The 18,353-nt window shown below is 39.0% G+C and overlaps 2 protein-coding genes across 15 annotated transcripts in view; one reads left to right on the top strand and one right to left on the bottom strand.

Moving 5' to 3' along the window:
- The window catches only part of SEPTIN11 (septin 11), an 86,136-nt gene extending 79,005 nt beyond the window's left edge, over positions 1-7,131 (top strand). For 2 of the 10 annotated variants that reach the window (XM_005608688.4, XM_070263633.1), the window contains exons 10-11: positions 4,237-4,304; positions 6,292-7,131. In XM_005608688.4, coding sequence (XP_005608745.1) covers positions 4,237-4,261 — 25 coding nt within the window. In that variant the 3' untranslated portion in view covers positions 4,262-4,304; positions 6,292-7,131. Of the gene's footprint in view, positions 1-1,972; positions 5,790-6,291 lie in introns of those variants that run through there. The other 8 variants (XM_005608691.4, XM_070263635.1, XM_001491198.6 and 5 more) reach the window with 6 other exon arrangements.
- Positions 7,132-11,913: 4,782 nt separating this feature from the next.
- CCNI (cyclin I) overlaps positions 11,914-18,353 on the bottom strand; it is a 32,344-nt gene continuing 25,904 nt past the window's right edge. For all 5 annotated transcript variants that reach the window (XM_023637910.2, XM_023637911.2, XM_023637909.2 and 2 more), the window contains one exon: positions 11,914-13,509. In XM_023637910.2, coding sequence (XP_023493678.1) covers positions 13,066-13,509 — 444 coding nt within the window. In that variant the 3' untranslated portion in view covers positions 11,914-13,065. The remainder of the gene's footprint in view (positions 13,510-18,353) is intronic.

The following is an 18,353-nucleotide window of genomic DNA, read 5'->3' as shown; positions in this document are numbered from 1 at the left end:
CGTTCTCCGTGCAGAGATTCAGAGATTGCGGTGACTCTCCCAGTGAGGACAAAATGAAAGCCATTTGACATCATACCCTGTTGATGGAAACTAACCCAAGACAAGAATAGGTTGTGTGAATGTGTGTTTGTCTCTATATCTGTAGGCATGAATGAAACAGAAAAAGCTCCCGATTGACAGCTTAGGAAACCCAAAGTCAAGTTTTTCTTACCCTGAAGTGCTTAAGTGCGTGAAGGTACATGTTTGAGAACTCAAAACGTTTATAGAAGACCAGCAATGTTCCAAGGGTATTTCATGTATACTGGATGTGCCTTTCAGCAATAAAAATTCCAAGAGCTGATTGATACTGTGCCTCCAATAAAAAAAGGTCTTTCTAGTAACACACTTCGCAGTGTAGGGAGGTTGTTCCATGCCCTTTTTAACATTTTAGTTTATTTTCTTCCCAGCCTTGGGCCTTAGCAATGTATAATGCTTTTCAAGTTTACGTGAAGTATGTGTGAATTCTATTTTAGCCTTATTTATATATTCTCATTTTTTATGAATGGAATTAGACATAATTTGGTGCACAATAGTCACCAGGTTTTGTGCCTGACCGAGGCACATATTTTTTTGGTAACTTTCTCTAGGTTCTTCCCTTTCCCACACTTTCCCATTTGAACAGTGAAAGTAACTGCCAGTGTTGTACAGTGAAGTGTAAAAGTAAAAAAAAAAAATCACTCCTTTTACTGCCAGTGGAGAGTTTTGGTTAGAGGGGACCACAGAAAGACAGTAACCAGGGTAACCAGAGTAGCACTTTGAAAATACATGGAGACTCTTTGCTCCTCGTGGAGCTGGAGTCGCCAAACATGCCACTTAGGAGCTGGCTTCGTTCTAGCAGTTGCTTATTTATTCACATTCTGTGCTTCCACCTCAGAGCTTAACTTAGTTTTTGTAATAGTTTTAAATTCTGTTTTTTCTATTCTAATGTCACGCTCCCTTTTTAACGTAGGTAAGGCTTTATGCTTTTCCTTGACCTGTAGTGGCATGAGAACGTATAACATTTCCTAAGGTTACAAAGTAGAACTAACCCTGGCACTGCCGTTAGCTGGATCCCATCTCCTGCCATCTCTGGCCACCAAGTCACCTTCCTTGTTGGTGGCTGCACCACAGGGGTGGGACTGCCGAGGGTAAGTTGTTCAGTGGACAGTGTTCATCTTTTCTGAAAACTTTGCACCATTGCCAGCAGGATGCATCCATCCCAAAAGCAAGTTTGAAAATCCATTTTAAAACTGAACCTGGTATCTGATAACTACAGTCGACACAATCATCCACTCATCTTTTTAAAAAAAAAAAATAATTTGGTTCTTGCTAAGGAATGCAGTTGCATGTTTTGGACTTGCCTAAAATTAGACTGTGGACCTTGGGTTTGGCACTGCTTTATACCTAAGAGGGGGAAGGCTCCTGGCATTGCTGTAGCTGTAACCATGTAAAGATTGTCTTTTTTTCCTTCCCGAGTAGATTAATAGCATGTCCATCATCCACTATATTCTAATCTCCAAGTTAATTGTTCAAAGACATTTATTGTATATTTATTCTCTGACTCCAGCAGCTCAGAAATGGAAGATGCAGTCCCATTCCGTACCGACGTGGTGCCCAAATCTGATAGATGATGATTTTGTGTTATTTGAGAAAATGAAAATTGAACAGTAAATCCTTCCACTAGAACATGTAGTGGTTTCAAGAAGTCACTCGTGAATTCTAAATTACATGCAAATGGAAACTAACCACGTGTTCTTTAATTCGGTATTAAAATTTTGCTTTTGCTTGTCATGTAGAACAGCTTACTCAAATTTTTGGTTTTAATTTCAGTCAATTCCATAATCATTGCATGAGCATTTACCATCACCGAATGCTGGTGCTGGCGCTCCTAATTTTCCTTTCTTTTTTATTTATTATTATTTCTAACTTTTTTGTTTTGTTTTTTAACTTGCAGTGCAAGCTTCACATAAAGCCTGGCAAGCCAAGGATGGTCCGCATTCACCTGCTTTTGCAGTAATATTGTATCTCTGCCATATGTGTCCTTTTGTTTTATTTTTATTTTTTTTTACCCTTCCCAGACACCAATAACTATTAACTCATTTTGCTGAATATTGTTGGGTGGTGGGAAATCCTAGAACAAGGGAATAACAGCAAAATCTCTGTGCAGCTGGACTTTGTTTCTGGAAAGGAAATGATTTGCCTTTCATGCCTGTTGAGAGCGGCGGCAGGAAGCATGCCTGTGACTTGTGTGTTGCTTTGGACGGAGGGAAGGAGGGTAAATTGCCACATGTACGCCTGACAGGAAACTCACCACCTCAGCAGCTCAACTGTAAACCTGAGTAGCCAGGCCAACAACTTGCTTTTCTCGATCATTCATCTCCATGACGGCAAAAGCTCTGAACTCACTCTCTCTCTTCCCCACACCAGCTCCAGACCAGGGTAGCTTTGTCCATAGGCAGAAGCGGGGTAAGCTTTATGTGGCTTCTATGGATTTTTCATTCTTATATATAACATTATTTGGCCTGGGTTGTAGGTCTGTTCAGACTGACTTTCTCCTCTCATGGCTTTAAAAATGTGTCTGAACCCTTGTCTCTCAAATCCTGGCCAAGTGGGACTGTAATAAGAACACTGTGATTATGTTCCCTTTTATCCGTGCGACAAGGATGATGGCCTTTCCACGACGTACTTACTACTTATGATAAGCAGTCTTTCATAAGCACACCTAAATTTGCTCTCTGTGGGCTGAGGGGGAGGGCCCAATGACTGCTTCTACGATATTAGTACTTCTAATAACATTTTTCAATAATCATGAGAAGAAATTTTTCAGAAATACTTCAGCTAGAAATTTTGTAATAAACCGTGTATCACCTGTAGCACAAATTTGAGGGGACCTTGGCAATTTAAGGTAGAAATAGGAAGGAACATAACACAAACCCGTGAGTCAAGAAAGGAGAAATTCAGCTTCACGTTCAGCGTCCTTGCATAATCTCCTTTCCATATTTGGCAAGAAAGGGAAGAAGAAATAGAACAGCTGGTCTTCCAAATGCAGTTGTCTTGAAGGAATTCCCCCACTTTTCCCTCACCACGACTGGCTCCACCTGCCTTCGTGTCCAAGGCCCATCGCCCCCTCAACGAGGATTAGCACTAACCCATATCCCAGGACACAGATGCCAATTTGTAGAGAAAAGAGCATATTTAATCTCTTCTCTGTACTATTTCTTTTTGAGCTTATCCTTTCATCATCTTGATTTTTTTCCCTCTACTAACAAGATTCCCCCCGCCCCCTGACTTTCTCTCTAACTCTGTTGTCTCCTGTTTCTTAAAAGAATACATTTCTCTTGAACCCAGTACTTCCCCTTTTCATTTTCCTTCTGGCCTTCACTAGTCTTACATTAATAGGACAGGAGACAGTGTACCTCCCTGGACATACACATACACACACACACCCTTTTTTTTTTTAAATTAGTAAGTCTCTGGTTGATTCCAATAAAGATTTTTGTTTTCCTTCTCTTCTTCCTCAACCATATTCTTAGGGGAAAGAAGGAATGGTCTTCCGTGAACTGATTTAGGCTTAATGAGACAAAGTAAGAAATCACTTTCATTGAAGCCCATACTAAGCTGGGATAGAAACTGCAAGCTAGAAGCAGTAGTAGTGGTATAAAGACAGGTTTAGGAGCTACTGGACCAGTGATTTTGTTTTTTTAGTGATTGTAGTCTGAAGCTAGTTATGGAGCAGCCAAGTACTAGATGGCATGCTGATTCTAACCATGGGCTGAATTTGCTCATACGCTGTGCACCAGACAAAAAGCTTGAATACTTGTGTTGTCTGCTTGTTCCAACCATTGCTTGTGTGAGCATTTTTGTGCCTTGTAACAGAAAATACACTTGTAAATTCTAAAAATATATTGCTTTAAAATTATCATTTTTAATGCATCACTAAAGCCTTTTTAAAGTGAGCCTAGCCATGGAAGGCATTCAGCTGACTTTTTGATTCCAAGATTATTGATTGACTGATTTTTTTTTTCCTTCCCATTAAAATTTTTTCACAGCAAAATAAATCATACGGAGAGTCAGGGAATAAAGAGTCAAAAGAAACATATAGAAGCTTTTTTTTTTTAATGCGTTGCTTCTGAACTTTTTTCTACCCCTGCCCCTGGCCCTGTTTGGTTTGTTATTGCTTCCCTTCTCTTCTTTCTGTATCTGTGCCTTTTTTCACAGTAGTCCTTGGCTCTGCACGGAATAAATGATACCCTCAAATCTAATTGGATGTGCTTTCGCCTTTGCATGTAAGTACGGTAGTAAGAAACCTTTGAGATCTTTCTGACTTTTTAAGATTAGGGAAGCAAATGGGATAGATGGATTTTTTTTTTTTTTCCTTTTTTGGAGGGGGGTAGTAGGGAGGTAATGGTTTGAGTAGTCTTTGTTTAAAAAAATAACTAAACATATTTTAATTGGCCACGTTTGTCTTTTTCACAAGAAACACATAGATTCAACTTCTCTTTGATATCAATATAGAAGTCAGAAATTACTAATCCCAGGCTTTCTACACAGCATTGTGGGCATCATCGGATATTACAGAGGGTCCTTGGTTCTGACTTTGTAAATAAAGCTAGAATGAGAAACCTTCCACTGGAGAAAATCAAGAGGAAAATATTTTTTATGCTAGGCTGCCTTTATGACTGCCTAATTTTTTGGTGATCTTGGTTTAACGGTCTCTCCCTTGTGCTAACTGCTGGCAGCGATCACCTTTTTTTGCCAGACAGCTCTAGCTGGCCTCTCCCTACATCTTTTGTTCAACCATAATGACCATCTTTTTACTGCTTCTGGACTTTAGATACCCATAACAGTTGTATATGTGGTGAGATGTGACGGAGAAACATTTATGAGAATTTTTGGCAGTTCAGAGACTGTTTTCCCAGGTTAGGCTCTATTAATTGGTCAAGGTTTTGTCCAGAAAGGGCATCTCAACCAGGGGAACATTTAAAATGACACTGGGCACAAGTTACTTATTATCTTCCCTCTCTGCTTTGTAAATCTCACCAGCAATAACACTTAGTCTTTCTATCTTGTGCACCTCAAAGTAATAGACTTGGTTTCCTCACCTTCTTGACATATCCCTAAGTGTTTCACATACAAACTGTTGAAGTAGGTTTTTCAGCTATTCAACCCATGTCATACTGTCTCTGTGTGGTCCTACCAAAACTGTCCATTCAGATCCCTTTGCTTTGCCATTTGCAAGTGTCTGAAATTGTCAAGTCTCAGCTTCCAGAAGTCTTGGTTCCATTGACAGGATACATATGTGATGACTCCTTAGTAGAAATTATGACCTACAATGTCTAGACTGTATGTAGGTATGAAGGGAATTTTTTAAATAAATTGAAAACTAAGCTGTGAACAGCATTAGAACTTTGTCTATTTCTTAATTTTAAAATATGCTGATATGCCTTAAACTGTAGTTGTAGATCATTGTCATTTTGCTGTTTGAAAATAACCAGTGTGTTTCTAAACTGTTATGTAATCTACTTTCAGTGTTAATGCAGAATTGTCATATATGTAAGCTGCATGTTAGACACTTGTCTTTTTTTAAAAACTAAAATAATTGTATTGATGTGAAGCATATCATTTTTTCAAGTATGAAAGTAATCACTTAGCAAGAAACCTACTTGGTAATTTGGTGTCTGTTAAGGTAGGAGAGTGGTGGACAGGTAATCTATGCATATATCACTAGTGCCAAGACATAAATTGGGGGAAAATATATTTTTACCCAAACATCGTGTGCCCTTTTGTGAGTTCTTTTTAGTCACTGTTTGAAATGCATATGTACACATGCTTACTATATTGGATAAAAGAAATGGATGAAAGAGTCCCATGCTTTCCTGCCTTGTCTGGTGGACTTCAAATGCTACCATCTGGGCAGCACCAACTTCTCCAAGATACTTGCCATGTGGTATCCTGTACTTCACATACCATCTCTGCCACCATTTCTCCCCCATTCCCGTCCCCTTCTGCCCTAATTAGTGTCCCTTGGCACCCCACTGTCCCTCTGCCCAGCTGAGGCATCCTCTTTTTCCCCAGCCTCTGGTGCCAACACTGCTGCTGCTGCATCTGTCCCACCCCCACCCCCACCCTGTGCTCAAGGAGTCATCCTTTTAACTGACACACTGCTCTTCTTTCAGTTTGTTGTAGAGATGCTCCTGGTTTTTTTTTTTTTTTTTTTTTTAAGACTTTAAGAATCAAATTTGAATCTGAACCTTTCTTTTTTCTCTTCTGTAGCTTCTTCTTTATGTAACCATCCTGTTGACAAGCCCTACTCTCTCCTAATGGACATAGAGCATTAGAAGAGCAGGAGCTGTCTGTTCACACGTGTTGGGGAAGAGTTACCTCATTTCCACCATCGCCTTCTATTCTTTTAAAGTCTGGGTCAAATATTGCACTGCTGTTTGTATTTGTCGATGTCTGTTTACAAACCACTGCCCATAGTGGTTACTAAAGTGACTTATCACTACCAAAACCAGTAATACTTAATATTACTACTTAAAAGGAAATTGAGTGAAACAGAGAACTTGGGCCAAGACCCCAGGTAGCCATATGTTGGGATCCTCTTGCTTAGCTGTCATGTTCTTGAAGCTGCTGATCCAAGAATTCACGGACTGAAGAGAGTATATACCCTAATCTGAGGTGGCCGCCACCTCGAGGGTCCACAAACTTGATCTCATGTTAACTCCAGACCTCTCTGTCCCATGAGCGACATTCTCAACAAGCCCATCAGGACCCTCAACCATCAATCAGGTCATAAGATCTGGGCAACATTTTCCTTCCTTTTGTTACTTTTGTGGGTTGTTTTGAGTTTGGGGTTCTTTTTTTTAAACATTTGATATTGCATGAACAGAGATGGCTGCAGTTTTTATTTGGAGTGTTCTATTGATACAATGTTTTTATTTTTCAGCTGACCATCTGCCTCTTGAGAGAGAGAGAAGTGGGCATCCTTCCTTTAAATTCAGGAACCATTGTTGTTTTTATTTGACTCTTTTTCTGTTACCTGCATCCCTGATATAAGTTGTTTTGGATTTGGGATTCTGTTTTGGAAAAAAAAAAAAAAAATCCAGTTAGCCAGTTCTGTATTATGTATTGGTTATTTGAATTTAGTTTTGGTATCAAAATTCTGCCAGTTTTAAGCTCAAAGGGAAATTTAAGTGAAGTTTAAGTCACCAAATTCTATTTCAGATGCTCTCCTCATCTCAGATACAACCAAAAACATCCCTTTGCTGTCACTGGGGTTTTGACCTACAAGTCTTACTCATGTTTAAAATGTGCCAGTGGTTGGGTAGATGACTTTTCTGCCTTTGGGACTCAATATTTAAAGGCAATATAACTTTCTGACCCATCCCTGGATTTTTATTTATTGTGAAACTCTGCTTTACCTTGTTTCCAGAGTTTGTGTGTCCTGGACCATGGGAAACGAACCCTGAATAAGTACATATCCTGTCCCAGACAACAGCGTTATTAACAATGGTTCTGATTCACATTGTCTTCTCAGCCTTCCCAGGTGGCTTTCTCCACTATGTCTGCAAAAAAAATCTGCCGGAAATCACTTAAAATAGACCCACATACAGACACACATGCTTCTGCCAGCCGAATCTGTGATTTCTAATGCTCACCTGTGTGATGGGCTAGATTACTTTATTAGCAGTAACCTCTTAGGGCCAGCTTTCATAGTCAAGGGACAATTTTCAAATTCATTTCTATTTTAAAGCATGAACATGCATTTTAAGTTAACTTTTAATTTCACTACTTGTCTATAGTCTACATATTTCCATCATTTTCCGGCCCCCATAGTAGGTAAGATCATGAAAACACTATTGATGACATGAGTTGCATTTGGTGAAGATCCTTAGCAGTGTTCACTTCTATATCAAGAATGGTAACATATGCTTCTGTTGAATGGTGAAATGATGAAGCAATAGTCTCTGCCTCTTGAATCATTTGATTCTTGGAAAGAGGTGGTTTAGAGCAATTGAATGAGCATGCTGACAAGAGGCTGTCTTTACCTAGAAGGACACTATTACTCAATGCAATAAAGTCGGATTCATCTGAGCCACTAAACTATCAAAATACAAGAGTTAAGAGCCATCCCTTCCATACTACACTATAATCTGTAAGGAAAGAAATCTGCCAGTGATGTGGCCAGTGTTTGGGGGTGGGAGGTTGGGGGGAGGGGACCAACTCCTTAACTGATGCCAGAGCATGACATATCAGTTTTGTAAGTTAAACACAAGCATCCTATCGTGTGAAACCACTGTAATCACTAAGGACAATAATTGGGTTTACTTTTAAACTCTTTAACATTTTAATACCAACTTTAACTACCCTATCACTCATTTTGAAAACAAATTTTGCATCAAGTTGTAAAGACATTTTTTGTGCGATATTCAAACATCGAATTAGGCAGTATTTTTTTTTTTTAAGTAGGGCAATGTGTAGTCTATTATTGCTATTCCCTTTTTTCCCCCCTTTTAATCCTCAGGTTACAGGACATGTAATAGTAATCATCTTAATGAGAAGGGGTAGAGGAACAGACTATTCTAAGTAGGTTGGCCTCTGTTCAGTTACCCAGGGAAAGCTGAGCACAGACACCACTAGTCAAGTGCGCTGCCATCTCTCCATTGACTTGGCATTTTACTTCAGGTGGTTCCTTTCCTCAAATATTGGTAAAACTGGTAGGTTCTCAGGTTTTCCTGGCTGACCAACTAAGAAAGAGATATGAAACCACCCCGCGGCTAATTGTCATCAATAATAAAAGTTATTTGCTTATCCCTAGCTACATTGTGGAAAAGCAAGGACAGTGGAGCCATCTGAACCTATTTCCATTGGTAACAGGCTTTCTCATTCAATCTTTAAAAACATTACTTGATTTCAGATACAGATTCTGCCTTATTGCTACAAGTTTAGTCTAGCCTAGGTGGTCTACTTGAGATTGGCACAGCACAAATATAAAGGAGAGATCCCATCTTCAGAATCAGTAGGCACTGAGCTGGGACAGATGAAAACCAGGTCATCTTCCCAATATGCTTAACCAAACTTTTTTTCCCAACGGTACCTATCAAATTAAACTTCCTTCTTAGTTATTTTAGTTATGTTTTCTGCCTATCATTGGCCCAGCTTATGGGTAAACCATTCTGGGTATCTGAAAAACTAAGTACATAATTTTCACTGTATTTAAATGACGTTTCCACACAAAACCTTTTGCTTTGCAGGTGACTGTCATCTTTGCCCTGGAGACTGACAGTGAGGGCAATGTGGCTCACTTTGAAGATCCTTGTACTTGAAATCTTAAAACCATGGTATTTAGTCCTTGTGAGTGACACCATCTGGCTTTCAGAGCAATATCTAGCAAGCACCTGGCACCCCCAGGGCCGGTGAAGGGACTGAATGTTAATTTGAAGAGACTAATTGTGAGCCTAGGTATCCACTCACCTCCCTTTCCAACCTTCCTACTGACAAGTAGCTGTATATAAATGAGATCTTTTGGTTGATAAGATGTCACATCTGCCTCAAATCAGCTACCTGGAGTGCTGCAAGTTGAATGGCATTTTGGTCTGCTGTGGAAACTTACCTTTCAAAATTATGCCATCTAGATTAGAAAAGGCAGACACTATTATAACAAGGTTGGTCTCTGTCCCACACACACAAAAAATGTGTGTACAGGCGGACGGTGTGGAATAACAATTCTACAAAGAGCTCAGCTTAATCATGCAGTCTCTGCACAATGCTTCTCGAACTCTGAAGAGTTGCCATTCTAGCTCTCCTCGCCCTTTCTTCACATCCATCCATCCATCCAATTTCCTCACCTGCTTCCTCTCTCCCTCTTTCCAAATACTGTATTTTATATACTCCACCAGGCCTACATTAGGTGTTGGGGATGCACTATGAATTGCACTTGTCTCTGTATACCTCATAAGCACAGCAAATATTTGGAGTAAAAGAGTAGGTAAACCCTTTCTATGCTAAATTGCTGAAGATTGTATTCTGAAAAGCAAAAGGGCCCCTCCCCACCCAATTGCTTTTCAGTGGTTGCTTGCTTAAGGTTGCCCTTCATTCTGGAGTGTCCTCTTGCCAAACAAAATAATAAGCTGTTTCTGAAAAAACAGACCAGTTACTGGGCCTATGCTTTTCTACTGCCCTACTGTTGTGTAACAAAATAAGGTCAACAGTGCTGGCATTTGATCAAATTCAGATTCTCATGAGCTTGGCTGAGGGAAGAGCTCTGCTCCAGCTTCTTCAGAACCTAAGGCACAGTGTCAGGAACATTTCTGACAAATTGGTTATATCTGATTTTTTACTGGCATTTGGGAGGACTCCCCCTTCCCAGCACCCGCTTCTCCCTCCACACTAATAATATAAGACATCTTCTGGAGAAAAAAAATTCAGTTTTCCACACATAACCAACTTCATACCAATCTTGCAAAGAGAAGAAGTGAACATTTAGCTTCTGCCAGTCTGATCTTCAAGAGCCAGAGCATACACTTTCACTTTTTCTGTTGAATAGAAGATTAGAGAGTAACTAATTTATGCCTGTCCAGTTTATTCCCTTGCCTCTGCGGAGGCTTCATGGAATGATAGGTTTTCTAACCACCAGGAGGCACCAGACAGTTATGACCCATAAAGCTCAAGTTTCCAAACTATGGAAGAGAATAGTTTGTGATGTGATGCCAAGATTTAAGACAAGTAACTTGGGACAAACTAATGAGAATAGTTTCAAGTACAACAAAATCCAATTTAACAGCAGGAACATTCTTAAAGAAAAGTTCCACACTGTTCAAGAATATTGTGCTTTTTCTGTCTCAATCCATGAGTTCAGACCCCTCAGAGCCAACGTTCTCCAAGAGCCCATGATAGCTCAGATCTCTGGACAGTGGCGGAGCGAGAACTGAAAGGGTGTTCAGGAGGGTCTGGTCTCCAAAGTGCTATCGTTTAATTGAGCTATGGGTTAAATAAGCTTTGAGGCATGGGGGCTAGCAGCCCAACCATCCCACTTCAGTTTTCCATGAAAACAATACTATGTTCCAAACTGATTCACCATCAATTTCTGATAAGATTAGAACACCTCAAGATGAAGTACTAAAATCTTATTGTCCTCTAACTTCTGTTCAATCTGTAGCTACTGGACTACAAATGAAATATTCTGACCCTAGACTCAATTTTATCTTTAGCTTTCTACATAATAAAAATGTTCATTATCTGTTAAGTGGAGGTGGGGGGACTGAGTGCCATTTATTTTACACAAATGATGAACATGTAGACTTCCTGGAGCTCCCCAGACGTCAGGAGAAATTAAGAAACAGAACCAAATGATGTCTAGGATGAGTGGGATTTTTTAACATGTATCTGCAAAGCCAGCCTCTTACTATCTTTACCCAAAAACAGTTCATTCTTTTATCTTCCCTCCCACTCCCTGCACTTACAGGTAACTAAAAGTTTCTCCTTTGATTACTTTGTAAGGTCCTAAGTAGGTAGGTAGCCAACCCTCCAAGAATTTCAAAAAAGTCAGATGTTGACCTGAGAATACTCTTGCTCTGCTAAACAACAAAATCAGTGGGTTAAAAAGGACACATTATCTAGATATGGGTCTGTGCCTGCCCTCACAAACAGTTCCATTAAGATGAAAATTCACTGTTTGGAAGGTCCACAGTCCAGCAGTGAGAAAACAGTATAAAGGGAAAATTCTTACGTCAAAACCTACATCCCTCAGTCACATTTAAATCCCCTTTTTTTTTCATATTTTATTTTCTGTAAGCACAGTCTTAGGATTTTTACTGTTTTCTACAGTTGAAATAGCAGCACCTAAGCAATCAGGAACTTGCACTTCTTCACAAGCAGAAAAAAGTTACAAGATACAAAGGTTAAGGACAACGTTTATTGCTACCAGAGGCTTTCATCATCAGTACATGGTTCTGACCTGCAATACCTTCTTCAGACTGCACAGGGAGCCCGGGATCCAGAAGTCATGAAGAGAATATAGGTAGGCTGGGGAGGTAGGAGGAACTTTTATCGAGAAAATCCTAATAGCTTAACATAAAACTAGGGTACTGAATTCAGTTATTACATGTTACAGACTCAAATCACAGAGCTGCTCCAACATCTAGACAGTCTCTTCTACCGATTACAAATGAGTGAATGAGTGAAAACAGATTAGTTACAAAAAAAAAATCTAATTTTAGTTGTTACATGTTTCTTTGGTGAGCACCTGGATATATTAACTTTATCACAAATTCTTTTATACAAATGTCAAAAATGCTTTCAACAAATCTGAGTGTGTCCTAATTACATACTACTTTTAAGCTCCACTTTAAGATAAACAAAAATGAAACCAATTTTGTTTCCAAACTCTAGAAACTGAAAGGAGATAAACACAAAAATCAATGTGGTAATATGAGTCCTTCTATTAACACCTCTGATTCATATGGGGCAATTTTGAAGTACCCTTTTCAGATTAATCTGAATTTGAATCACAGATTAAACATGGCTGTCACACTGAAATAATCTGTTCACTAAATTGCTAAAAAATAATTCTGAGGGTTTTCTAATCAGTGGAAATCAGGCTATAGATCAACATGCATAAAATTCATTAAGTATTCAATGAAGAAACAAGCAAAAAGCAAGAGGAAATTTAAATCAGGAGGCTGGGGACAGGGTTTGCTAGCTATGAATTTTGAAACTTCAAAAAAAATATTGAATGTGAGTTTTTGACACGGGCAATCTACATTACATTTTATCAGAGAAAAATGTGGAACTGACCAACACTACAAAAATTTTTTATGTCAAAAAAAATTGGGGATCTTCTGAATTTTACACTTTTTTTTTGGTCTTTAAGTGCTTAAATAATGTTGATTTATAATTACCCACACAAGGAAACAGGTTTTTTTTCTTTCTGGCTCACTTCAAATCAGCCTGAAAAGGTATATACATTTATATAGCCTTTCCTGGTTTTCCATGTTCCCATTCCCAGAGTAGTCTACCTTAGTTTGTACTTGAAGGTAACACCTGAAGCTACATGACAGAAACAGGCTGCAAAGGTGGACAAGGGGAAGGATGTCCCTCTTGCCTTGATAAATCAGTGCCACACACAGACCCCACATTTTCAGAAGCATTATCTTCATTATAGAGCCGTTTGATTCCATCGTAGAAGTCATCCACTTCCATTTCCTCTACTTTGCGTTTAGCAGAGGTATGCTTGCACCCACCAGCAGCTGGGAGATGATGGTAGAAGGCTGCTGTACCTCTGACTGGCACTTCTGGTTTGCTGTTGTCCTTGGAGAAATCTGGGCCTGGGACAGAGGAGGGATGTAATCTGAACACTCCTTTGTCACAGGTCACCAGGGTGTGCTTGAGGGGACGGTAGACATAAACGGAATTTAGAGGCAGGGAAGACTGCAGAGTAGAGAGGTGATGTGCCACAAGCTCCCGACAGTGGATCAGCTGGGAGCTCTCCATCTGGGCCAGGGGAGAAAAAAGCACAAAGTTGATAATTTATTTAATATAGGCTGCTCTGTCATCTTTGCTGGCCACTATTCCTCCCTGTGCCCTTTGTCCTCCTAGCTTTCTTTTCTCTCCCCACATCTTCTATCTCAAACTCATCTATGCCTCCAGCATATCCATCTTCTTAGGAATTATGTCCACATCTGTATTTCTAATATAAATCTCTTTGGAACTTGAACTCACATTTGCAGTTGTATGCTGGATATCTTCATGAAAGCAGAAACTACTCTCTTTTGTACACTGCTATATATCCAACATCTGCTTTTGTTCAGTCTCTTCCCCCGTCTAGAAGGCTTTTCACCTCACCCTCTTTGCCTCTTCTAATCTTTTCAGTGAAGACCAAAGTACAAATAAAGACAAAATTCATTAAGAATTTAAGGAAGCCAAAGACAAACAACAACAATAAAATTTAAATAAGGGATGGAGAAGGCTGTCTGGCTAAGAATTTAGAACAATTTAAGTATTTTGTTTTTAAAACTTTTGACAAGTTATATTTTTATAGAAAATAGGGTTGACAACACTAGGAAGAAATGGTTTTACTAATTTTTTTCAAAATTTGGGGCTTTCAACAATTCCTTATCAGAATAGTTCAGGTGTCAATTCTTTCTGAAGCCACCCTCGACTCCCTCCAGCCCCCTACAGATCCAAATTCCGGAGTCATCTGTTTCCATATCAACTTGTCATCCTCTTTACCACATTAAAATAATCTAACCATTTAAGCTTTTCCATTATAGACTACAAGATCCAAGAGGTAAGCATTGTATTTATTTTTATTCCCTGAGTTTCTAGCACAATGACTGTACAGTGAAGGCCTTCAAAATCTTACCTGTGGTAAGGAAATAGTCTCTCTGCCCTACTTTCCCTGTAATTATAGCTCTAGTCAAAATAATCTTCTTCTAGCAACATGTATTTCTCCCCTATTCAAATTTCTTTAGTGGCACCCCAATGCCTACCAGAAATAGGCTAACCTCTTTAGCTTGATATTAACAAGCCTCTCCACAATCTGACCCCAGCCTTCTTTCCTAGCATATCCCAATTTGCGCTCTACCCTCCTGCCAAACAGGCCCTCTCTCCATTCTGCACAAGTCTTGCCCTTTCCTACTTTACCCTTGCTCATCCTGCTTCTACCTGTTGAAATTGTATTACCGATTCCTTCCAGGTCTGGCTAACTGCCACCACCTCCAGGGAGCCTACTTTGACTATTTAACTATCTGGGATCACTTTTCAGTCTTGTGTATTTCATAAGTATTTTTGGACATTTCTTAACCAAGTCTTTTTCATATCTATATAACCTGCAGCATGCAGCATGACTGTCTGCAATACCACAGAGAAAATAAAGGAAAATAACATATCCTGCAAGAACACATTTGGTCACAAAATTATTTTTATCTCTAAATATATTCATTACTTGTTACCCAGGAAAGTATCAGTGGAAAAAAGGATGAAAGGTTGGTGTTAGTCATCATGTAGTACAAATGTAAAAATGCCTGAATTTGTCAGAAACAATATGTGAAAATGACCGTTATTTTAATTTTTACCATTTTACCAAGTACCAATTTGGTTCACTAATTTTCTTTCTAGTTTGAAAGACACTGGATAACACCCTATGGGTAAGATACTATTAACTAGTATTAGAATTTCTTCTCTTCCCTTAAAGAAAAAAATTACCTAATACTTAAGATAGTCCCCAACTATCAAGCTTACAACCATAGGCTTGGTCTTATCATGTCCCAGAGTTGTAGAACAAGCTGACACATGCTAAGAACAGTAGAATAAAGCACTTGGAAGAGAGATGGGGCTTCAAAATTCTTTAAGACAATTGGTACCCTAGCCAACACTTCAAGAAGCCTACAAAAGAGAGGTAATAAAAATGAAACAAATTGGGATGTGAAAAGGAGGCTACAGCATAAAAATTATTTCTAAAAACTAAGTACCTAGTTTAATGAACTGTTCTTTAGCGAATGAATGATATTTAGTGGCCTAGAAAACTAAAAGTACCACAAATATTCTAATGCCTTGGTCATTGAGCATAGTACCACAGCAGAATCCTGAAAAAAGACATATGTATTTCAAGTAAAAGGAAGACTATTACATCACTATAATCTTTCTCTGTAAAAAAAAAAAAGTAAGTAAATAAGGAGTTATATTTTAGAGGTGAGGACTGGCAGAAAATGATACACCTAGAAAGACACTGGAGATTATTCAAACCAATACCATATATGTGAACTCTACTTCCACCCAAGTCCTCTGTCTGAAATAACATCAAAATAAATTCCTTCTAATCTAATACAACCTGAATTTGTTCTTAGAACAAAATAATATGACCCTTGTTGAGATCCAGTGGAGGAAACAAAAGAAGCACATATATTGTAATTACTACATCTTTAGACACAAGTCCTCTAATGAAACCATTATAAAAAGTTTCAAAATGAACTCGTTCGAATTGTGTGAAGGGAATATTTATTGTTATTTTTCATGACTATCTCCCCAAATTCAAATACAGTAACCATTTTTAAGTATCCCTTGCTAGAAAAACAAACATAACTATAATTTAGCTCACCAAGGAAGGTGGGGCAAATACCATTGAAAGTTTACAGAGCAGACACCCAAATAGGTTACTGATGGGAAGGGGCCAGAAGAGCATGACATAAATGATAGGTTCAGACTGATCCAGGTTTGGTGGATAGCACAAAGCACTAAAAATATCTACTGCAGTAGTCTGATCTTAGGCACCTTCGAGAAGAACTGGGAGACCCTGGTGGCTCCGACGGTCTGCTTCTTTAACTCTAGTTTTAAACTATACCATAGCAAGCAACATCTACTTTCACGACTGCCTGGCTAGGGACTAGGGAGATCACCACACTAATCTCAGTTAAAATCCTGAGATTATCAGTTAAAAAGAAGAGGACGTAAGTAAAGCCACAGAAGTAGAGCCATGAGAGAGGTAAGAAGAGAGTTTAGCCACCCCAGAATGGTGACCAACAGGTAGCACAAGAACTATGAGAGGCAGGGGGGGAAAGGAGGAGGGACAAGAGGAAGCTTGTCTTTCAAACAGGGAACACTCACTGTACTTTGAAGTCCAGAAGGAACTTACACAGAGCTCATGATGGTGGCCCCCTCACAGCATGAGATGTCTGTGATGGACCATTGGCAGTCCTCTCAAACCAGGACACTGGGAAACATGGCAGAAGTAATTCTGGCATGATCTCACCAATCTGAAGCAAGAATTTATACTAGAACTAGAAATCCAGGGGGAATATCTGATATTACTATGACCTAATCTCAGGTCTAATTACAAAGATATTAGAGCTGGTGTTCCTACCTAAGAAAGGTAAACTTAGCAGACAACTGAGTCTTGAAAAATCAGAAGCCACCCAGGTTTGGGCCATAAGGGTTAGCCACCAGTCCAAATTGGTTTTAGAGAACTGCTGAGACCAAGTCCCTAAGTCTCTGAAGTTTGATGACCTTACTTGTTTTTAACTTTCTTCCCCATTATAATTTGGCTACATGGGGAAGAGACTTTTTTTTTTTTTTTTTAGAATCACTGTATCCTCAGTGCCTTAGATCATAGATTTCTCAATAAATGTTTGTGGAATATAACTATTTATATATGTATATAAGAGAATGGAACAGTGGTTTTCAAACTATGCCCAAACAGCTTGCGCAAGGGAAGAGGCCATGTTGAAGAGGGCTCTGCACCCAATAGGTCTCTGCCCCAAACACATATTACAAGGTAACACTTTTCTAGGTGGTATTCCAGGATTGTATGGTACAAGATTTTGTTGGGGATGAAGGAAGGGTTCAAGTCCTAAAGGAAACTCTGAAAACCACTGCACTGGAATCTTTAAGGTTTGTGAGGTATGGAAAAAGCACTGGTTCTTTTTAGTCTTCTTTACTACTAAGTAGCCCTGTGAGTCTCTGAGAAAGTCCCAAGTTCCCTGAACTGCAGCTATAAAATAAAGGAGTTGAACAAAATGATTGCTAAGAAGATTCCTTCAAATTCTAAGTTTATCATGTTCCTTCAGTAAAGGGGGGAAAAACAAGTTTCAGTGAACACTTTCTTCTTCTAGCACCACAAGACTTATGAAAGAGAGTAAGCAATTCTCCAGTATTCTTCAGTAGAGAACAAGCCCTTCAAGCTAGGGAATACATGTGCTATTTACAACATTCTTATTACTTATGCTTCAAAGTCTGTCCTTTCTCTGTGACAGTAACGCTTCATATAGCAAATTTTCTCTGTACTAGCTTGGGAATAGGCACAGAGACCAAGTCAGGAGACATTTAGAGATATGTCATTTGTTCCAATAAAAAAATAAAAAACATAACGTAGGAGGTTTTCTGTTAATGTCTCTTCCTCTACTTCCACAGTCCAATGTAAATGATTAATATTTGACTTGACTTTCTAACACCCTAGTTGGGCTAAGTTGGGTGGTCTATGATAGTTTCTAAAAATTCTCATTAGCAACTATCTCCTAGGGTTTATTTTCATTATAAGATTTATTTCAATGAAAAGAAATACTTCTCAATTATTTCACCTAAGATATGCTATTAAAAGAAACTATCTCCCTTGTAAAGGAGAAACAGCCTGTGTTACACTAACATCCTATGTCCCAGGGATATAGAACAAGCTAAGCCATGCTAAAAACAGTGGAACAAAGCACACAGAAGAGGGATGCGGCTCTAGCTGAATACTGCTCTGATCCTCATCCTTTTAAATAAAAGACTCTCAAGCCCTACTCTGTTCAAACTAGGGTGTGAAATTCTCAGAGCTGAGAGGTAGCACTGAGGTGGTACTTATA

The sequence above is a fragment of the Equus caballus genome, chromosome 3 (assembly GCF_041296265.1).
Source record: "Equus caballus isolate H_3958 breed thoroughbred chromosome 3, TB-T2T, whole genome shotgun sequence".
Lineage (NCBI taxonomy): Eukaryota > Metazoa > Chordata > Mammalia > Perissodactyla > Equidae > Equus > Equus caballus.
Note: the sequence above shows the minus strand (reverse complement) of the source record. Positions and strands in the feature narration are given on the sequence as shown.